General features: G+C 47.2%; 1 protein-coding gene across 1 annotated transcript in view; it reads left to right on the top strand.

Annotated features, from left to right (window-relative positions):
* The first annotated feature begins 14,893 nt into the window (after nucleotides 1–14,893).
* The window catches only part of LOC110573383 (protein S100-A15A-like), a 4,170-nt gene continuing 1,302 nt past the window's right edge, over nucleotides 14,894–17,761 (top strand). Inside the window, exons 1-2 of the mRNA XM_021681874.1 lie at nucleotides 14,894–15,059; nucleotides 17,320–17,507. Coding sequence (XP_021537549.1) covers nucleotides 14,894–15,059; nucleotides 17,320–17,507 — 354 coding nt within the window. The remainder of the gene's footprint in view (nucleotides 15,060–17,319; nucleotides 17,508–17,761) is intronic.

The raw sequence follows: 17,761 nt of genomic DNA, 5'->3' as shown, positions 1-17,761 counted from the left end.
GCAGTGTCACATGGGCAGTCGATGGGACAGGCCTAGATGTGAGAACCATAAAAGGGACTGTTTTTCACCCCATGCGCACCTCTTATGTGTCCCCTCCTCCCTGCCTCTTCCTCAGGGTCTGGTGGTTCCCCATTGGCTGCTTTGCTTCTTCCAGATTAAAGGCGTGGTGCCCCAGCTTTGCCCTCTGCTCTTCCCAGGGGAGTACCCCAGGCCAGGAGTCAGGAGGGAGTCCTTTCTTTTCTTCCTCCAGGCCTCAGCATCTTCTGAGGGGCTGGACTAGATCATCTCTCATGTCGTTTCTGTCCCAACTTTTGATGGCTCTGTGACATCCAGAGAGATTCACAGAACTACTGGGGAGCATGTCTTTATAGGCAACTGAGGACAGATCCAAGTGTAGGATTTCCGGAGCCTTCTCTATCTTTTTAGTCCCTAATCCTAGTTAATCTGTGGTTTGTGGCATCCCCTGGCTTTCTGGGCTCTGATCTCTTCAAGATGCTCAGAGAGACAGCTGGGGGCTCACAGCCAATCCCTGCATGTTTGTAATATTCCCTTTGTCCCAGCCCTGCGACCCCTATTCATCACTATTCTGGGTCTTACCCTGTCTAGGTCTGGAAAAGGACAGTCTGGCCTGCAAATCCCAAGAGCAAATGCTTCATTATCCTCTGGCTTCCCTTGCATCCCATGACCCTGACAGCAACTAGCCTCAACTTCAATGGGCTCCGGAGGGCTCCTCTGGCTGGGCCTCAGAAGGTGTCCAAAATAATGGGGGGCCCGAGACTGGGGGCCAGGGAATATTATAAACATGCAGGATTGACTGAGCTCTTTGGTGCCTTTCTGGGAGCCCACGGCAGACCTGAGCCCAGAGGCCTGGGAGGTCACACAGAATGTGGTGGGTGAAGGCTTCCCCTTGGGAGGTGACTGTTGGCCTGTGGCAGCTCCACACTGACGGGGCTCTGCTCTCTTCTTTCTGTCATACTCAGGGACATATAGGGCTCTGTGCCTTTCTTTTTGGCAGTGTTTTTGATGGGGAGTGTTAACCCTGCTCTCAGTACTAACAGACATAAGGTCTGACTGCTGTCTTTCCCTGCACCTTAAATCAAGTTCCATCAAACTCTATGACTTCACACTACCCTGCACAGCCCACCCACTTCTGCCCACACATCTCCTCCCAGCCCTTGGAATCTCCAGAATTTCCCCACCCTCTCCTTAAAACTTTATTCCCTTCCCTGAACTTTACCTGGACCCAAGGAATCCTCAGTCCACTCAGGGCCATTCAGCCCTGCCCACTGCCCCTCTCTCTGTGGCTCTGCCCTCACACCATCCCAGCCTGGGCCAGTTCCCCAGTCTCACAGATGGGAAGGTAAAGCTGGGTGATCATCTTCCTTTCTGCAGCTTTATTGGAAAACAAAGAAGAGAAACAGTGAAGTGAGAAGATGTTGAGGGCCATTCAGCCTACTTCATAAACCCCCGAGATTCAGATGTCATGGACAAATCTGGCTTGGAGAAGATGGTGAAGGAGGATTCTCCCCCGCACCCCAGCCCCTTCCCATGGACCGGTGTGAGGAGGAGTCTAACTGGGCATGGCCAGCAGAAGGGCAGGAGTGGGCAGGACCCATGACCCTGTTTGCTTGAGGACCCCAGCTCACCAACACAGTCAGGCTGCTAAGCATTTCCCACCTCCCCCAGCATCCAGCAGGGCCTACTCCTCAACTCCAACAGGTGTGAGACTGCATCCAGGATAGGGGTCAGATGACCAGTTTCTGGCATAGCAATGACATTTACTTATTACTGAGTAGCCCCCACTTATTCATGGGGGATATGGCGCAAGACCCACAGTGGATGCCCGAAACCACAGATACACTATAATAATATGGTGAAGCTTAATCTATAAATTAGTCATGAATTTATACTAATTTAGAAATTAGTAAGACATTAACAAGAATAACTAACAATGAAATAGAGCAATTATGACAATATGCTGTAATAAAAGTTATGTGAATGTGGTTGACAGTGGGTAACTAAAACTAGGGAAAGTGAAACCACAGATAAAGGGGTTTGTACATTGTTACAAATACGCTCACATCACCTACCCCCCCTTTTTATTTTAAAGATTTTATTTATTTATTTATTAGAGAGCGAGCGAGAGAGAAACAGCATGAGAGGGGAGAGGGCCAGAGGGAGAAGCAGGCTCCCCGCTGAGCTGGGAGCCCGATGCGGGGCTCAATCCCGGGACTCTGGGACCATGACCTGAGCCGAAGGCAGTCACCCAACCAACTGAGCCACCCAGGCACCCCTCACCTACCCCTTAAGCTCCAGTTACCTTAGATGTAAAATAGGGACAATAGTTCTTATTTCCCAGGGTGGTTATGAGCATTAAGTGAGGTGATGTATGTGAGCCTGCTCTGTAAAACGGAAGGATGGGTAGAGATGTTAACAATCATTATTAGTCAGTAATCCATGGTGATTTGTGGGTCAGGGAAAGGTCTGTTGGCTTAACGTGTCTTTTCTGTCTGCAACAAAAATTTTCCCCTTTATTTATTTTTATTTTTATCTTTTAAAAAAGATTTTATTCATTTGAGAGAGAGAGAGACAGAGAGAGCACAAGCAGGGGGAGGGGCAGAGGGAGAAGGAGAAGCAAACTCCCCGCTGAGCAAGGAGCCCGACGTGGGGCTCCATCCCAGGACCTGGAGATCATGACCTGAGCCAAAGGCAGACGCCTAACTGACGGAGCCACCCAGGTGCCCCCAAATTTTCCCCTTTAGACTCACCTCTTTGGGTTCAGCTGTGGTAGCTTCTCTTCATGCACCCCTAAGAGTAGAAATAACACAATAGAAATCATAATGCCAAGTGAAATGCACCCCTAAAACTATAGTTTTTGATTCTTCTTTTTTTTTTTTAAGATTTTTTTTTTTTTTGAGACAGAGAGAATGAGAGAGAGAGAGCACATGAGAGGGGGGAGGGTCAGAGGGAGAAGCAGACTCCCCGCTGAGTAGGGAGCCCGATGCGGGACTCGATCCCGGGACTCCAGGATCATGACCTGAGCCGAAGGCAGTCGCTTAACCAACTGAGCCACCCAGGCGCCCTAGTTTTTGATTCTTCTGACATTCCTTCTCAGGTGAGCTAAATTGGTAAAATCCACAATCCTGCCTCCTGAGTTGGAAGCCCCAGTTCTTCCCTACTGTGGGTTCCTTTTCTGCTCACCTTCTTTACTCTCTCATGACTACCACACTCACACAGAACACTGCACTTCTGACACTTCTGGTCACCAAGTGTGTGGGGTCTTACTCCACACCAAGCAGTTCTCCATGACACCAGCTGGGTGTCTTATAATTTAACTCAATTCTGACACTACTGACTTGGAGGCAGAATCAGATCCCACAGGTTAAAGGTTCAGTCCCACCAGACTGCTCCCACCTCCACTTTGGATGCCAATCACAAGCAGTAGGCCCCTGGGTTACTCACAATTTCTGTCTGACTTGGCTACAAATTGGAGTTTCCCCTGAACTCTTACACCTTTGGATTTGATTAATTTGCTAGAGCAGCTGACAAAACTCAGGGAAACCCTTACATTTGCCCTTTATTAAAGGGAATGATAAAGATACAGATGACTATCCAGATGGAAGAGATGTGTAGGGTGAAGTATGTGGGAAGGGGCGTGGTGTTTCCATGCTCTGTCCAGGCATGCCCCTGTCCCAATACCTCTAACTGTCCACCAAACTGGAAGCTCCTGTACCCCATATTTTTTGGATTTTACGGGGGCTTCTTCACATAGGCTTGACGGATCATTAACTCCATTTCCAGCCCCTCTCCCCTGTCTGGAGGATGGGGATGGAGAGTGAAAGTTTCAAGCTTCTAATCAACACTTGGTCTTACTGGAGACCAGCCCCCAGCTGGGAGCCATCCAAATGCCCGCCCCAGATTTGTCTCATTAGAACAAAAGGCACTCCTGTCACCCAGGAAATTACAAGGGTTTCAGGAGCACCGTGTCAGGGATTGGGTCAAAGACCAAATATTAGAACAAAAGATGTTGCTAGTGCTCTCATCACCCAGGAAATTATAAGGGTTTTAAGATCTTGTGCCAAGCACTGGGAGCAGAAACCAACGATATAGTTTCTGTTATCTCCCAGGTCCAAGGAACAGAGATCTCTGAATCATTCACTCTGGTCGATGGGTGTGGTGTGGCATGGGATAGAGTAAAATCTGATTGGTTCTGTTTTTTGGTGTGTTTTCTTTATTCTGTTTTTTGAGGTTTTAATTTGATTTAATTTAATTTTTGTTCCAGTACAGTTAACATACAGTGTTACATTAGTTTCAAGTGCACAATATACTGATTCAGCACTTCCATGCGTCACCATGTGCTCATCATGCCAAGCGTTCCCCTTAGTCCCCTTCACCTATTTCCCCCCATCTCCCCCCCCCTCCTCCCCTCTGGTGACCATGACTGTGTTCTCTGTAGTTAAGAGTCTGTTTCTCGGTTTGCCCCTCTCTCTCTTTTCCCCCCTTGCCCATTTGTTTTGTTTCTTAAATTCCTCATATGAGTGAAATCATGTGGTATTTGTCTTTCTCTGACATACTTATTTCATTTAGCATAATATCCTCTAGCTCCATCCATGTCATTGCAAATGGCAAGATCTCCTTCTTTTTGATGGCTGAGTAACATTCCATTGCGTATATATACCACACCTTCTTTACCTTTTCGTCAGTTGATGGACATTTGGGCTGCTTCCATTATTTGGCTATTGTAGATAATGCTGCTATAAACATCGGGGTGCACGTATCCTTTTGAATTAGTGTCTTCGTATTCTTTGGGTAAATACCCAATAGTGTGATTATTAGATCATAGGGTAGTTCTATTTTTAACTTTTTGAGGAAACTCCATACTGTTTTACAGAGTGACTGCACCCCACCGACAGTGCATGAGGGTTCCTTTCTCTCCACATCCTTGCCAACACTTGTTATTTCTTGTGTTTTTGATTTTAGCCATTCTGAGAGGTGTGAGGTGATCACTCATTCTAGTTTTGATTTGCATTTCCCTGATGATGACTGATGCTGAGCATGTTTTCATGTGTCTGTTGGCCATCTGCATGTCTTCTTTAGAGAAATGTCTGTTTATTTCTTCTGCCTATTTTTAAATTGGATTGTTTTTTGGGTGTTGAGTAGTGTAAGTTCTTTATATATTTTGGATAATAACCCTTTATCAGGTATGTCATTTGCAGATATCTTCTATTCCATAGGTTGCCTTTTTTATTCTGTGTTTTGATTTAAGTTCCCAAACCGAAGGCCAGCTATCCTGTCCTTCAAGTGCTTTTGCTCAGGCTGATAATAACATCCTGTGCCAAAGCCCCTTTGCTTTCAGCTCATCTACTGAGGGAATCCAGATATCATCTGCTGCCAGAGCCTCTGTTCTCCAACCAGTCATTCTTCTCTCTCTCTCTTCCATCTTGAAATTTTGTATCCAGGGATTGGAGTGAGAGGAGGGTGCTGCTGCCTGTTTGCTTTCTGTTAAAACCAGTGCAGTCCAGTGACCTTTTCGTATGGAGCTCTGGGCAGAGCAGGTCCTGACATTATGTCCTGTTCATTAGGGAGCCTTGGACACCACTGCACCCTTGATATTAGCCCCTGAGTGCAGAGGTGAGGTCTCCCAGGACTCTGGTTCTGTTCTGACTAGAACTTGGGCCATCCACTGCAGACCAGAGATTTGAGCACCTCGTTTAGTGGGTGGTGGGATGCCCAGCTGCGTAATGATTGGTAGGTTCTGGCCCTGGGGTGTGTTGCTCTTTCTCTGCGGCCTCCCCTCAGCCCCTGTGGTAGCTTGTAATAAACCCTAACATCTACTACTGTGACTCCTCTAACTCTTCTTCATAATCGTCCATGCTATTCTTAGCCTCTTGAGTTCCATATACTTTTTAGAATTAGCTTGTCAATTTCTTCAAAAATCTTGACTACGATTTTGATAGGGAGTGTACTGAATCTATGGGTAGCTTTTGGGAAAAATGACAGCTTTGCAATACCAGAGTCTTCTGGTCCATGAACATGGTGTATCTTTTATTAGCTTCCCATCCCATTTAGAGTAAACTCCAAATTTGCAGTCTTTCTTGGTCTGGCCTCTGCTTCCCTCCCAGAAGTAACCTCACCTCCTACCTCTCTTGCTCTGTGCCCTTAATTTACATTATTCTGGCTGTCTTCCTTCCGTCTCTTGAACATATCAGGCTGACTCCCACCTGAGTATGCCCTTGTATCAGCAATTTTTTCAAACTGCAGGACTCCTACCCCAGCCGGATCCTCTGTTATTCAGAGGCAAGATAACATGGTTAATGTACAACATGGTGATGATAGTTAACAAAACTGTATTGTATACCTGTCATCTGCTAAAAGGATAAATCTTAAATCCTCCCAACACAAACACACACACAATGGTAATGATGTGAAGTGATGGATATGTTAATTGGCTTGATTGTGGTGATCATTTCACAATGTACACATGTATCAAAACTTCAAGTTGTACACCTTAAATATATGTAATTTTTATATATCAGTGATATCTCAATAAAGCTGTTAAAAAAAGAGAAAAGAAACAGCTGTCGTGGAGCCAGACTAGGTATGAATTGTGCCTCTGCATCAAGCTATGTTGCCTTGAGCATGTTCCTTAAGTCGTCCCTTGGGCTCTTTATCAGCAATCCTTACACAGGTGAGATGAATGGGCAGGTGTGAAGTCCGTGCTCCACACAGAGGAAGTGCTCCTTTAGTTATTTCTATATATTTAGTAATCTTTTCAGTTTCCAGAAGCCTCCCAATCCTACAGAAGCAGCCCAGGCACTCTCCGTACCCCGATACTCTTCTAATTTTCTACATGGCAAGGAAATTAGGTTACTCAGAAAATGCAATAATGTCACTCTTTCCCTTTCATCTCAAACATCCTCCCTAAGGATTCTGAAGCATCTAGTAACCCCTCTCAAGCATAGACCATCACTGGTAGTTCCAGATACCAGTGAGGTCATTGACTACAATATCGGTTGGTTCTAAGTGTAAAGATAAAATGGGTCTATAAAATAGAAAGTAGATAAACACTGAGGAGAACTGGTAAAAATCCCAAATGGAGCCTCAGTATTTAACCATTATAACCTGATTCATTATCTTTGGTGTCAAAGTGGCCATATTTCTTTACTTTTTGTCTGAAATCCATACCCTACCACCCCAACCTAATATTCTCTTGAGGTCTTGGGCTTCAGGGCCAGTTTTGAGTGAGTCTTTCTCAAGCTAACTAGAGAGCGAGCCCTTTGCCGTAGCGGCTTGTGGCCACTGCCAGGTGTTGCTTTCAAGGACTGGTCTTCACAACTGGACAGCGGTGAAGGCTAGGACTGAGCCCTGGCGACTGTGGGGATGTCTGTTTGGCACTAAGCCTGGGTTCTTCTCTAAGCAGATGGCCTAGAGTTTTGTCTAGGTATCTGCTTCCACCTCCAGACTATAATCTTCTAGAAGATAGGGTGTTGTTCTTCTTTTAAGTTGAGAAATATTTGACAGTTAATAACTGTATATATTTAAGGTGTACAGTTTGATGATTTGATATACATAATACATTGTGAAATAATGACCACAATCAAGCTAACTAACATATTAGTCACCCTATATAATTACATTTTTAGGTGGTGAGAACACTTATGATCTACTCCCTTAACAAATTTCAAGTATACAATAAAGTGTTAACTATAATCACATTATTTTACATTAGATCTTCAGAATTTATTCATTTTGCATAGCTGAAACTTTGTATCCCTTGACCAACATTTTCCTATTTTCCCCTCCCTCCAGCCCCTGGTAACCGCTTTTTTACTATTTTTAACTTCTTTAGATTCCACATATAGTGAGATCATACAGTATTTTTCTTTCTGTGTCTGCCTTATTTCACTTAGCATAATATCCTCTAGGTTCACCCATGTTGAAAATGGCAGGATTTCCTTCTTTTTTGGGTAGTAATATTCCATTGTATATACATGCCACATTTTCTTTATCCATTCATTCTTCAATGGGCGTTTAGGTTGTTTCCATCTCTTGGCTATTATTAAATAATGTTGAAATGAACATAGGGGTGATTATTTTTTGAGATCCTGATTTCATTTCTTTTGGGTGTATATCCAGAAGTGGGATTGCGGGATCATCAGGTAGTTCTATTTTTAATTTTTTGAGGAACTTCCATACCATTTTCCATAATGCTTTACCAGTTTACATTCCCACCAACAGTATACAAGTATTCACTTTTCTCCATATCCTTGCCAACATTTGTTACTTATTGTCTTTCTGAATATAGCCACTCTAACAGGTATGAGATGATATATCCTTGTGGTTTTGATTTCTATTTCCCTGGTGGTAAGTGAAGTTGAACACATTTTCATATACTTGTTGGCTATTTGTATGTCTCCTTCTCCTTCCTCTTCTTCTTCTTCATTATTATTATTATTTTTAAAGATTTTATCTATTTATTTGACAAAGGGAGAGACAGCGTGAGAGGGAACACAAGCAGGGGGAGTGGGAGAGGGAGAAGCAGGCTTCCCACTGAGCAGGGAGCCTGATGCAGGGCCCGATCACAGGACCCTGGGACCATGACCTGAGCCGAAGGCAGACGCTTAACGACTGAGACACCTAGGCACCCCTATTCTTCTTTAAAGATTTTATTCATTTGTTTATTTGAGAGAGAGAGAGAGAGAGAGAGAGAGAGAGAGAGAGCATGCGCATGAGTGGGGGGAGGGGCGGAGGCAGAGGGAGAAGCAGACTGCCGGCTGAGCAGGGAGCCTGACATCCCAACCCTGGGATCATGACCCAAGCTGAAGGGAGATGCTTAACCGACTGAGCCACCCAGGGGTCCCATTGTATGTCTTCTTTTGAGAAATGTCTATTCAAATTTTTTGCCCATTAAAAATATTTTTTGTTGGATTAAAAAAAATAAACAAAATTAGATTTAAAAAATATTTTTTGTTATTGAGTTGTATGACTTCCTTATATATTTTGGATATCAAATACATGGTTTGCAAATATTTTCTCACATTCTGTTGGTTGCCTTGTCACTTTGTGGATTGTTTCCTTTTTTGTGCAGAGCTTCTAATTTAATGTCGTCCCATTTGTCTATTTTTGCTTTTGTTGGCTGTGATTTTGGTCTCCACATCCAAAAAACATTATTGCCCAGACCAATGTCAAGAAGCTTTTTTCCTATGTTCTTCTCTAGTAGATTTATGGTTTCAGGTCTTATATTCAAGTCTTTACTCCATTTTGAGTTGATTTTTGTGTATGATGTGAGATCAGGGTCCAGCTTCATTCTTCTGCATCCAGTTTTCCCAACACCATTTACTGAAGAAACTACCTCTTCCTCATTTCAGCACTCTTGTCAAAGATCAGTTGACCTACGTGTGAACTTATTTCTGGGTTCTCTATTCTGTTCCATTGGTCATGTCTGTTTTTATGCCAATACCATACTGTTTTGATTACCATAGTTTTGTAATGAATTGTGAAATCAGCAAGTGTGATACTCCTAACTTTGTTCTTTTTGCCCAAGATTGCTTTGGCTATTCAGGGTCTTTGTGGTTCCATATGAATTTTAGGATCGTTTTCTATTTCCATAAGAAATGCCATTGGGATTTTGATAGGGACTGCATTGAATCTGTAGATAACTTTGGGTAATATGGACACTTTAGCAATATTAATTCTTTCAGTCTATGGACATTGGATGTTTTTCCATTTATCTGTATCTTTTTAAATTCTCTTCATCAATATTTTCATAATTTTCAGTGTGAAGGTCTCTCGACTCTTTATTTCCTATGCATTTTGTTCTTTTTCTTGCTATTGTGAATGAGATTGGTTTTTAAAAATTTCTCTTTTGGATAGTTTGTTGTTTGTGTAAAATTCATAGATTTTGTATGCTTATTTTGTATCCTGCAAACTTATTGACTTTATTTATTATCTATAACAGGTTTATTGTTGTTTAGCCTTTAGAGTTTTCTATGTATGATCATGTCATCTGCGAATAGAGATAATTTTATTTCTTCTTCTCCTATATGGATGCATTTTGTTTCTTTTTCTTACTTAATTTCTCTACTAGGACTTTCAGTATCAAGTTTAAAAGAAGTGGCAAGAACAGGCTTCTTTGCCATGTGCTAGATCCTGGAAGGAAAGCTTTCAGTTTATTTCCCCCATTGATTATGAAGTTACCTCTAAATTTTTCATATATGGTGTTAAGGTCCTTCTGTACCTATTTTGTTGAGTTTTAATTGTGAAGGGGTGTTGAACTTTGTCAGCTGCCTTTTCTGCATCTATTCAGATAATTATGTCTTTTTTCTTTCATTATGTTAACATGTTATAAGTTCAATTTGCGTATGTTGAACTATCCTTGAATCCCTGAGATAAATCCCAATTAGTCATGGTGCATGATCCTTTTAATGTGCGGCTGAATTCATTTTGCTAGGATTTTATTAAGTATTTTTGCATGTATGTTCATCAGGGATATTGGCCTGTAGTTATTTCTTGTAGTGCCTTTGCCTAGTTTTGGTATCTGGTGATGTTAGCCTCATTAAATGAGTTTGGAAGTGTTCCTTCTTCTATTTTTTTGAAGAGTTTAAGAAGCATTGGCATTAATTAATTCTTCTCTGAATGTTGTTAGAACTCACCCATGAAGCCATAGGTCCTGGGTTTTTCTCTTTTGTTTTCCAGACAAAACAGGGAGCTCATCACTAGAATTACAAGAAATGCTTAAGACAGTTCTTAAAATTGAAATGAAAACTCACTAAACAGCCATGTGAAAGCACAGGAAAGCATAAATCTCACAGGTAAAGATAAATATATGGACATACACAGATTAAAGTAACACTGTAAAGGTATCTACTGACTTTTATATTAGGGTGGGGAAAGCTGTTGGGGTTCTCCTGTTCTCCCCCCACAGAAGGAAGTCATGGCTAAGAGGACCTCTCAGGGCTCTGCATACGGCCGTACTTGGTGCAGCGGTGATACCTACGTCTAGACGTGGTTGTGTTGGGGGGCAGCTCTGGATCTGGGGTTTCAGGGCTTGCATTTGGGAGGTGGGTGGCAGCTCTGGTCTGGGGTTGGGATTCAGTGCACACCAGGGGCAGCTCTGGCCAGGGAAGGAGGTGTAAATCTGCTTCTGTCCCCCTTCTCTCCAGCACCTAACACACATGGCAAAGATCTTTTTTCTTTTTTTAAAAGATTTTATTTATTTATTTGACAGAGAGAGACACAGCAAGAGCAGGAACACAAGCAGGGGGAGTGGGAGAGGGAGAAGCAGGCTTCCCACTGAGCAGGGAGCCCGATGCGGGGCTGGATCCCAGGAGCTGGGATCATGACCTGAGCCGAAGGCAGACGCTCAACCACTGAGCCACCCAGGCGCCCCACATGGCAAAATTCTTAAGAAATATCAATATTAAGGGAAGAGTTGGTTGAAATGTATAAATCTAAAGTAATTTAAATGTCTACCAATAATGGATTAGTCAAACATATTTTGATACATGCAAACAAATAATCACTAGGCATTCATTAAAAATCAGGCTAGCCTTGATTAAGTGGGTGGGAAGATGCCCACAGTCTAGCATTAAGTGAAAAGAGTGGTTATAGCAGAGTTGTGGAAGGAGGTCATCACTGTGCATTGGGATGGTGTAGGGAGTCGTTTTGTCCAGGTTGAACAAAAGTCAGCGTGAAGAGGGGTACAATATGACCTCCTCCCCCCAAACAAGCTATGGGTTAAAAATGGAGTTCCTTTTGAGTGACGATCATTAGCCAGTGATGGTCCAAATTTGTTAATTAAGTAGTTTCAAGGTTTTTATTTTTTGGCTACAGAAAATGCAGTGGCGAACATTTTACTACCTATTGCTTTTTAATATCTGTTTAATTTCTTTCTTGGGATAAATTCCCAGGACAGTGATGGCTAAATTAAAGGTATTCAATAAAAATCTCTGTGACTGGGGCACCTGGCTGGCTCAGTCGTTAAGCGTCTGCCTTCGGCTAAGGTCATGATCCCAGGGTCCTGGGATTGATCCCCGCTTCTCCCTCTGCCTCTGCCTGCCACTCTGCCTACTCGTGCTCTCTCTCTATCTCTCTGTCAAATAAATAAATAAAATCTTTTAAAAAAATCTCTGTGACTCTGCCAACTCTGTAGGTTGGCATTGCCAAATTGTTTTACATTTTAGAAATTTGAGCCCTGTTTTTATTTTGGAAACATAAATGTGTATTCGTAAGCCACTTATTTGCTGGAGAAATCATTATGTTGGGTAGATGAAGGCTCACCCTGCAAACTGAAAAAGATTTTGGCTTAAGGTCTTTCCCTAACTGCTCTCAGGCCTTCAGGGATTCAATTACCTGTCCTTTGGCGCCTCCGTCTGGGAGACGTACTCACTAGCTGGTGTGGCCTCTCCCACGGGAGGGGCTGAGATGGGCTGAGAGAAGGGGCGCCCTTAGGGTTGGGTCTCTTCCATATTGCTGTCGGTTATTTTCTTACAACAAAGCTGTTCCTACCACTTCTTCCTCACCTCCCAGCCTTCACCCAGTCCATTAAAAATCCTCTATCAGCTTCTTCCTGCTCACAGGATAAAGTGCAAACCTGGCTTGGCACACAGGCTCCTTCATGCTCTGTCTCCGTCCTGCCTCTCCAGCCTTCTCCATGCTTCTCCCTGCAATTAAACCTTTTCTTCAAGCCCCAACTCAAATATCATCCCCCTAAGGAAATCTTCAACTCTTCTCCAGGGAGAAAATGTTCCTTCCTGGGCACCAGTGTACCTTGTTCATGCCACCAAGCTAGGAGTGTTCACAGTGGATCATGCCAGTGCGTGATGCTGTCCCCTCCACTCATCCCCACCCTGTGAGCTGGCCCCATGTTGTACTCACATTCCCTAACGAGGTCCTGGCACAGTGTGGGGACTCCAGAAATATTTGTTGGATGAATAAATGTGCTTCGTGACTGTAGAGTCCGGGGACTCAGTCATTGAGGGAGGACATTGGAGGATGATGTAGTCACTTTGTGTGTCTGACCCCACCCAGGCCCTGGAGCTGGGAGGATGAACTCTGAGGTAGGGAGATGGACAGTGTGACCTCCTGTGGTTCTGAGATGCTTCAGATCAGGCTCCGAGGGAAGGTGGGTCCCTGAAACCGGTTGAGTTAATTGTAGGAAGCAAGTGTCATGTGATATCATCTCAGGAATGCAATTAAGCCTCGGTCGTGCTGCTGGAGAACCCGTGAAGAGTCACGACACTGGCTGCCATAATTAGAAGCACCAAGGATGAGGGCGCCTGGGTGGCTCAGTCGGTTAAGCGACTGCCTTCGGCTCAGGTCATGGTCCTGGAGTCCCGGGATCGAGTCCCACATCGGGCTCCCTGCTCGGCGGGGAGTCTGCTTCTCCCTCTGACCCTCCTCCCTCTCGTGCTCTCTGTCTCTCATTCTCTCTCTCGCAAATAAATAAAATCTTAAAAAAAAAAAAAAAGAAGCACCAAGGATGGGCAGGATGTAGGACCTGGTGGCTGGGCCCCTGCTTGCACCAAGGCCTCCTGCCTGCGCTGGGGAATCTGTAGGACAAACCACAGGCCAGCACTGTGGATTCGGAGCAACCTTGTCCCAACAGCACAGATCAGCACTTCTTCTGAGTGGTGCGGCCTCTCCCAGGGGAGGGGCTGAGATGGGCTGAGGTGGGTGGACAGTGCTGAGTCTGCAGGTCCGAGAAAGCAAAGATGGGCAGCTTACCTGTTTTGGAGAATGTGTGCAGTGCATGGATGTCCCAATATGGTACCTGTGGTCCCCCAATTGTTTGAATCTAGCTCCAGGTGGATCAGTTGTGTGATTTTAGGAAATTTACTTAACCCTTTTGGATTTCATTTCTTCCTCAGGAAAATGGGAGTAATGACGCCTACCTCATAAGGTCACTATGAAGCCAGTGCTCGGCTGGCTCCCTAAGGGTCAGAACCAGCAGATGCTATGATCCTTACCTGCACAGAATCTGGAGGGGACTGCTGAGCTGACAGGGTAACCCTGCCTCCCGAAGACAGGGATCTCATCTCTGCAGGGTGTGGGCAGGAGGAGGTGGGCGCATCAGTACTTCATCTGTGTGCACAGCACCAGGCTTGGTGCCGTGGGGCTACCACAGGAGCCTGGAGGTGGCTCCCTGCTCCCTGCTTGGTGGGAAGCCTGCTTCTCCTTGTTCATGGTGGCATGAACAAGGTACACTGCTTACCCCAGTGCCGGCCAACGCAGCTCAGGGCTGAAAGGACTCTGTGAATGGCAAGTAGACTGCTTTCGAGGGTCATGCAGCAAGGCAGTGGTCAGAACAAAGCCGGGCAGCCTGGTGTTGTCTGTACATTCAGCTGAGGAAGGAAAATAACAACACTTGAGCAAGGTTGGGGTTTCTGGGTGGTGCAATTATTTTAATATTTCATTTGTGGTATGAAGTAGTCTAGTAGTAGGGATCTTGACTTCTCAAGGGTTTAAACATATTTCCACTGGAAAGCGCCGTTTTGCACCAGGGAGTCTGGATTCTTTTCATTCTTGGTTTCTGGTGACTCTTAAGTTGGGAGTAGGGTCTAGGGGCAGAGAGCACAGCTCCTGTCCTCAGGAAGCCCATGGTCTCAGGGAAGGGACAGATCCCTGTCCTGAGGGCTCACAGCAAAGCTTCTTGCAGGGCAGGGACTCTGAGCCATGTTTGCAAGGGGTCAGAGGGAATGCAGGGAGGGGACCTGAGACAAGGTGCAGGAAGGTGGGCAGAATGAGACGGCAGAAGATTCTCGGAGGAAGCACCCATCTGCTGTGGGCAGGCCTAGCCAAGGTGCTGCTCTCCCCTCAGCTTCACCACTGTCCCCAGGTACTCCAGTGATACATCTCCAGAGTTGCTTCCTGTCCTGGCCAGGGCCCAGCCACCATGACACACACGCCAGTGGAGGAATCCCTCTTCCAAATCATCTACTGCTACCATGAGTACGCGGCCCGGGAGGGGGATGTGGAGACCCTGTCCCTGGAGGAGTTGAAGGCTCTGCTTATGGATAACGTACCCTGCTTCATGGAGAGCCTGGTGTGTGGGGTCTGGGGTCAGGTGGGGATGAAGTATAGGGTGGGTTGTGGGGTTGGAAGCAAGTGGTGAGGGTGTAGGTATGGGGAGCTATCTCCCAAGAGAATTCCTACTTAGGTGAGGAGGGTGAGGGAGTTGGGAGGGCAGGGTGTGTGGCAGAGGGAGGGTGGATCTGGCCCAGCTTTATTTCTCCTTCTTCCTTCTCCTGAAACTCCCTGCTGGGCCCCACTGCAGCCCAAACGTAGCTAATCTGGAGACTTAGTCTTGACTCCAACCTGTTTATTCCTCTGCTCATCCTGTTTCCTGAGAGAATAGGTCCTAAGTCTTCCCTCTGCCCGCAGCCCCATTCAGTCAGCGATCCTGCCCCAAACCTGCACTTTTAGCCCCAGGCCCCTTCTCCCAGGGACTAGTACAAACCTCGGTGTCACTGTGCCTGGGTGAGGACAGTTCGGGCAGAAGCCGGGGGGCGGGGGGATGGTGGTGGTAGGAAATGTAGTGTCCCCTTCTAGCTGCTGTCTGAAGGGCTAACAGAAGCTCTTGGACTGGCCTGGGAGCTCAGAAACCCTCTCAGGCCTGCGCATCTTCTCCATTATCAAGCCCTATAATTCCCAGGCGCCTTGGGGACTGCGAGGCTGGCAGGAATGTCTGGGGTGCTGCCCTCTGCCCTCAGTGCCATGCCCGAGGGGTCTCTGCACTGTCATCTCCAGAAGACTTCAGGCCCGTGCCCTGACTGGAGGCCCCCGCCCTGACTGGAGGCCCCCGCCTTCCAGAAGGAGCACCGCCTCCTTCACTTTGTATGTTCCCTTACTAATCTTTGGGAAACATCAGAGGAGAGTCTTGCCCTCAGTTTAGTGGAGTGTCATTGTGAGGGTCACAGAGGGGACTGGGGTGACTTTCTTTCCGGGGCCAACTACCTATACCGTGGGGCTGGGCAAGGACGGCCAGACCATGCCACTTGGGGCTCGCAGCCCTGCCTGGGGAACAGGGCCCTCAGGGACAGACAGATAGCAGCCTGGGTCAGGGGGGCTGAGCTGAGGTGAGCCAGAGAGAGCCTGCCCACGCAGGAAGCCCCAGGGTCTCAGATCAACCAGTTTTTGCGGAGGAGATAAGATTAGGTGAATTTGGGGCTCCTGGGTGGCTCAGTTGTTAAGCATCTGCCTTCAGCTCAGGTCGTGATCCCGGGGTCCTGGGATCGAGCCCCGCATCGGGCTCCCTGCTCCACGGGAAGCCTGCTTCTCCCTCTCCCACTCCCCCTGCTTGTGTTCCCTCTCTCACTGTGTCTCTCTCTGTCAAATAAATAAATAAAATCTTTAAAAAAAAAAAAAAAGATTAGGTGAATTAGATGGTGGTGGGCGGTGTGGGGAAACAGATGGTGCAAACCTGCCCACGGGGACGGGGGCCACCCTCCAGGCCCCCAGCTGCTGACGGATGCAGCAACTTCCTTCTCTGGAGGCTTTCCGAGGACTCCGCTCTGGGTCCCCACACCCACCAGCCAGATGCTGCCGAAACCAGCTCTGAGGCCCTGTCTGGGGCTCCTGCCATGACCCCACCTGCGCCTTCTCCTGCCTGGGCTGCATGCTGACCCTTGCCTGCCTTCTGGCTGTCCCTTCCTCCTCAAGTGCTTTTGTCCCTCCCCTATAGCATCCTCGGTCTTCAGCCCTCCAGGCCACCTGATCTGGGACGTACTGGACAGCCCAGGCCCATGACTTTGTCTTTTCCCTCATTCTGCACTTTCTGCAGGTGACACAGGCTTGGTGTCATAAACAATTCCTGGGCAGATGCCATGGCATGCAGACACCTGATCCCATGCCTTGGTGGCCCTGCAATAGTACTGGAGATGCAGACATTGGGGGCAGGTGGGCTGTGCCCTGGGGAGCTCCCCGTGTGAAGGAGGGGGCACAGCCTTCCATCCCGAAGCCGCTGGGCCGGGCTGTCGCTGCTGGGCGGCTCCCAGGGTGGCTGGGAAGACAGGCTTAAGGAGCCACCAATGGTGGACAGATGCGTCCGGAGGCACCAGGCCACTCAGCACTGCTCAGCAACTGGCCGAGCAGCGGGCCAGTGGTGCCCAGGCTGCACAGTCCGCCCAAACAGCCCCAGGTCTGGCTGGCAGAGGCGCCTGCCCCATCTCCCCCTCGGAGCCTGATTCTGCCCCGTACGGTGTCCTGGCCTCTGCCCGAGGGCGCGGCTGTGTCCTGCAAGGTGGTGGAGGCACGGCCATTGGCTGTGGGGCTGTGGGGCTGGGGGCCTGGGCAGGCGATTGACCCCCTGCCCCTCCTCAGGGTCGGTGGGCCCTGCTACATCGGAAGGAGCCTGCTACATCTCGGAGCTGTTCAGGACTGCAGACAAGAACCAGGACAACCAGATCCGCTTCGACGAGTTCCTGCTCGTCCGGGGCCGGCTGCTGAGGGACTACCCAGCCGGCACAGCCTGCACCAGATGGAGACGCGCGGGCAGCCTCCGGCTGCAGGTGCCCGCCGGGGCGCAGGGCTCTGCCCCGCTTGTCGGCCTAGCCAGCATGTGCACGCACCTTTGCACATGCGTGTGCAAGGCACAGCTGAGAAGGAAGAGAATAAAGCAATCCCACAAATGTGCCGGGAATTCCTGTTCGTGCTTCTGGGTATCTGCTGTGGGTCCACAGAGGAGGTTTGCTGCTCCCTTGGGGATCATCCATTCCAGCCCCAGTCTGAGGGGGGAGACACAGCCCCCGGCGTCCAGGAGCCC

This window comes from Neomonachus schauinslandi, chromosome 6, assembly GCF_002201575.2.
Source record: "Neomonachus schauinslandi chromosome 6, ASM220157v2, whole genome shotgun sequence".
NCBI classification, from domain to species: Eukaryota; Metazoa; Chordata; class Mammalia; order Carnivora; family Phocidae; genus Neomonachus; species Neomonachus schauinslandi.
This window is presented reverse-complemented; position numbering and strand designations above follow the sequence as displayed.